The sequence below is a fragment of the Notothenia coriiceps genome, unplaced genomic scaffold (assembly GCF_000735185.1).
Source record: "Notothenia coriiceps isolate Sejong01 unplaced genomic scaffold, NC01 NC01_scaffold00020424, whole genome shotgun sequence".
NCBI lineage: Eukaryota > Metazoa > Chordata > Actinopteri > Perciformes > Nototheniidae > Notothenia > Notothenia coriiceps.
This window is the reverse complement of record NW_011353125.1, coordinates 2,341-6,939: the sequence shown is the minus strand read 5'-3', so window position 1 is coordinate 6,939 and position 4,599 is coordinate 2,341. Positions and strand designations below refer to the sequence as shown.

Sequence of the window (4,599 nt, the reverse complement as noted above, 5' to 3'; positions counted from 1 at the left end):
TCCCCTGGAGATCGAACATAGGGTCCAACAGAATCGCAAAATGAAAACAAGGCTTATAGTGAACTAATCTAAATGCTCATGGTGTCATTATCCTACAGCCATGACATTGTGAGGTTCATACTGCCCGTTATCAGCAGCTATGCCCAAACACCTGGAGGCTGTCAACTCCTCGATTGTGGCTGACATGGTGGGAAATACCAAGAACTGTGAAAAATGTAACACTCAAAATCATTTAAAATGTGTTTTAATATGAAGCTTTAGTCCATATGCACATCTTTGTATTGTTACATGTTATGCCTTCATCTAATCAGAGTTCACACAAATGACAGTACTGTGTATGTGCTATTGTGCCACTGATCTATAGTCTTGTGTATTGAGTTAGTAAGGAGAGTTTTAAGTGAGGAGAAACTCCACGGAGCGGCTTGACTCAAAGTGCCCTGCGGAGGTTATATCGTTAACAGACACATGTGTTTCCCAGCAGAACACAATGTACAGAGAGGATCTTTGACGTCTGAGAAACAAGTTCAAAGCATTTCTTTGAGGCAATGCATAGACTTTCTGCCTCACCTTTTCATTATGAGGTCAATATGAACCGCACAATGTCATTACATTACATTACATTGCATTTAGCTGACGCTTTTATCCAAAGCAACTTACAATAAGTGCATTCCACCAGGAAGATACAAACTTGAAGAAAACAGAATCATATAAGTACATCAGGTTTCATAGAGCCAAACATTTCAAGTGCTACTCAACTGGCTTTAGATAAGCCAGTCCTTTATTAGTATAGAAGTGCTTTGTTAGTAATTCAATCGCTCGAAGTGGAGTCGAAAGAGATGAGTTTTCAGTCTGCGCCGGAAGATGTGTAAGCTTTCTGCTGTCCTGATGTCAATGGGGAGCTCATTCCACCATTTTGGAGCCACTTAACACAGGGTTGGAACACAGTTATCTTTTTTTTTACTCAAGAGACTGACAAATATAATTTTTTTCATGTAATATTGACACATTGAACATAGATGCATCAGAAGAACCCTTAGTTGTTTCAGGTTGTCCTGTTGTTTATTTTTCTTACTCTGTGCTTGCTCCACAGGTTCAAGAACAATATGCTGGACTCTGATTGGATAGCAGATTTTTTGAAACTGTTAAACAGCAGTCAGAGAGGAGTCAGTGTCAGGTAATAAAGAACATAGTGATGCAGCCTGTACTAAATGTTTAGCTGTAGCCTTCCACTTCAACATTAATGTTGCACTGCTGGAAAATACGGTTGGAATACTGAGCTGTATCTCACTTCCCTTTCTTGTCAGTATTGAGGAATATTGGATCAGATCTGAGGATGCTGTTGGTTTGCTGTGTCTCTGTCTGGAGCTCAGCAGCAACACACACACTATCAGGTGAGATAAGCAAGCAACACGTGTTGGAAGATATTTTTTTGTAATTAAACACATGTTTAAACTCACTGTAAAATGTCCTGCATCGCCATTTTTCTGCTAAACACATTTACTTTGCAGGATTAACAACACTACGCTACACCTGTCTTTGATGAAATCCACTGAACTCAGGTAAAATATTTAGGTTGCATATTTAAATTTGTAGTATAGTACGAAGAACTAAACTGGCAATGAACAGTCTCAATTTCATACTGATGCCTCCATATGACCTACATAAGTACGGAAGATAAATGATTGGCTATTTTACACACTTATTCTCAATGTGTGTGGGAGGCAGACTGTAAGGCCGTACTGCAGTCAAATCTGAGGTTTTCTAAAGGGACCCTGGTTTTTGAAAACACTGAAACCTTTGTCCAGAGAGGGCGGGAAATCAACACAACCTCCTGCTCTTTAATATACTGTATTCAATATTCAAAGTGTGACATCTGTTGGTTCGTAAACTAGTTTTGAAGCTAGTAAGGTGTATAATGGTTTATGCACTGAGGCTATTCTGTGAAATAGGAGACAGATTGTATGTTCTTCGAGGGGGGCATGCAAAAAATGACATATTGAATTAAGTATTTTTATCTGAATAAATGTTAAACTTGAACTGTGAGCTATGTGTTACGCATACAAATATGATACATATCTTTGGTTTATGTGTGTTTGTGTTTTCAGTGAGGACTCTGCAGATCTGAATCCATCCATGGCCACAAAGACAATAAGGTACTTTTTTTTAAAACTCAAAGTAAATACCTCAAAGTGAAGCAAAACTGCATTTAAATCCCATAATTACAACTTCATTGTGGCTTTCCTTCCGACAATATAAATAAAGTTTGCAAATGCGACATAACACCATTAACATGTGCAGCACATAACTTGCTGGCAGTTATAGGTGTCAATCTCTAATCTCCGTCTCCGTCTTCCCCCCCCCCCCCCCCAGCCTCGTGGGACTGTGCAGTGGAGGGGCACCACCTTGCATCTATGGAGAGTGTAATCACCAAGTGTTCTTCACTGACAGAGCTGGAGTTAGTACTCTCTATTTTCTGGTTATACATATGGCATGCACATAGCAGTGTTCAAGGAAGACATTTTTGTCATGTTTGTTGTCATTATTCACAGTTTGTCCCACAACAGCCTGGGTGCAGAGGGGGCTGAGTTTCTCTGTTCTGTCCTGCCCTTGCTGCCAAATCTCACTTCTCTCAGGTGGGAGATTTTTCCCATTTTGACGCTTTTACCCTTGCCTGCTTTAAAGTTCTAGCATGACAACCATCTTCTTTTGTCTTCTGCAGTATTGGTTCCAAAGAGACTTGTGTGACTGTGGTTGAGAAGCTGTCAGAGGCCTTGCTGCAGGCTAAAGCCATTCAGTGTTTAAAGTGAGCAACAAACACATTTTTATCACAACAAAAACCTAGCGCTGAATGGATAGCGTACATCCAGCACATTCTTTTTGTAATGTTAATTAATTTAAATGTAATCTTCCGTCTCCCAGTCTATCAGGTCATGTGATAAGTGACTCAGCAGCCCATGTTATGACCAGAATCTTGCCCACTTTGAGATCACTCAAGTAAGCTTTGAACATAATAACACTCCTCCACAAGGGAACATTATTTTCATTGATCAATCGCCACCATGTCAAATAAATAAAGAGCTCATAATGTGGAACTTACTCATGGGGATTGTGTAATTTGTAATTCTAGCCTCTCTCACTGTGAGTGGTCGGCGGCAGGAGGGCTGCAGCTCCTCGAAGCACTGGGAGAGAGTGTCCGCCTGGAAGGCCTTTGGTATAATACTAATGATCATGTGTACACAAATGTCTGAATACACTGAAGAAAAAGTGGTTTATAATGAGGAAGATTTAACATTTCTTCACTTCCTCCTTTCAATGTCAATGTGTCGTTGATTCAATGCCTACAATGAGGCATAGCTGGTTAACACAGCTATGACAACTGTTAAAAGGCAGTTGCTGTGAGGGTGGTTTAGTTTGTCTAAGGCATTACGCTTTTTACTACTGGCATTTGCATCTAGGCCTCAAATATCTTACAGGTAATGTTCGTTTGTAAAGAGGATCTCACTGATCAATCATGACGTTTTCCTTGCCATTGATTTATTTTGCAGCATTCAAAAATCTAATCTAATCTCAATCCCACTGTAGATTTTTGATTGTCTATGCTAAAAGTGAGTCGATATGTTTTTTCCTGTTTTTGTTTCTCTATGTTTATATGTGCCCCCCAAGTCTGGACTCCGTGCAGCTGAATGAGGAAAGCCGAGTGTGTCTGGCAGACGCACTGAGGAATATCAAGTCCATCCGAAGTCTCAAGTAAAAAACACGATAGAACTCCTGACCTTTTCAAATCATTAAGAAGACTAATCCAAAACTGCGCGGCCTGTGTATAGCTATTCATTATGTAGGTTTAAGTATTTCATTACACAGTCAAGCCCACCAAGCTATTCCAAGCAGACGTCTTTATGTGCTGCTAAAGTCACACTCAAGTACTTTCTTACACATATCAGGTACCCTTCTTATAATCCGGTCTATTTAAGATCTGCTCTCACATTGCAGTTGCTGTTGCTGCAGTTGCTGTTGCTGCACTTTAAATAATTGGGGNATAAAAATGTTGAAATAGAAAATATACATGTAGATATTATATATACAAATCAATATTTGATATTTAATATTCCATATGTCATATATTTATGTATATATATATTTGTATATATAATATCTACATGTATATTTTCTATTTCAACATTTTTATTTTATATTTTCTTTTCTTTCTATTCTTGTTTATTTCTTGCTTTATTTTAAAATGCCTTGTCTTTTATGCTGATGCAACAAAAACTATTTCCCAAATTGGGATCAATAAAGTACCATCTTATCTTATCTTAATCTCTTTGGTAGGATTTGGTGTTGTTGGCCGCTTTTGAGCAATATGTACACCTCAACTGTGACCCTAACAACCAGTCCTGTGGACCTCATCTATACTTTGAGATTATGCTACCATAGAAATGTAATATCTTCCCCGTAATTTAGAGTGATCGGGTTCTTCCTTGGCCCTTTCACCTATGGTTCTATCCAAATGAGGCCATCTGTCACCATCTTGCCAAATTGTCTCTTTTTAGACCTTGGCGTCACCAATGGAACAAACAGTGGCTGATTTCTCTGCTGCTT

General features: G+C 39.0%; 1 protein-coding gene across 1 annotated transcript; it reads left to right on the top strand.

The window, feature by feature from the left end:
- Window positions 1–910: 910 nt before the first annotated feature.
- LOC104952703 (protein NLRC5-like) lies at window positions 911–4,029 on the top strand. Its single transcript, XM_010779568.1, has 10 exons — window positions 911–1,174; window positions 1,305–1,391; window positions 1,509–1,559; window positions 2,106–2,153; window positions 2,371–2,455; window positions 2,550–2,633; window positions 2,720–2,803; window positions 2,920–2,994; window positions 3,128–3,211; window positions 3,664–4,029. Exons 5-10 carry the CDS (start codon window positions 2,412–2,414, stop codon window positions 3,749–3,751), a joined length of 459 nt encoding a protein of 152 aa, XP_010777870.1. The 5' UTR covers window positions 911–1,174; window positions 1,305–1,391; window positions 1,509–1,559; window positions 2,106–2,153; window positions 2,371–2,411; the 3' UTR covers window positions 3,752–4,029.
- Window positions 4,030–4,599: the final 570 nt, after the last annotated feature.

Bases quoted from the DNA above. Each gene is read 5' to 3' on its own strand.
- LOC104952703 (XM_010779568.1), top strand. From the start codon at position 2,412: ATGGAGAGTGTAATCACCAAGTGTTCTTCACTGACAGAGCTGGA. The intron at 2,804-2,919 runs GTGAGCAACAAA...TCCGTCTCCCAG, and splicing joins AAAGCCATTCAGTGTTTAAA to TCTATCAGGTCATGTGATAA. The intron at 2,995-3,127 runs GTAAGCTTTGAA...TTGTAATTCTAG, and splicing joins CCCACTTTGAGATCACTCAA to CCTCTCTCACTGTGAGTGGT.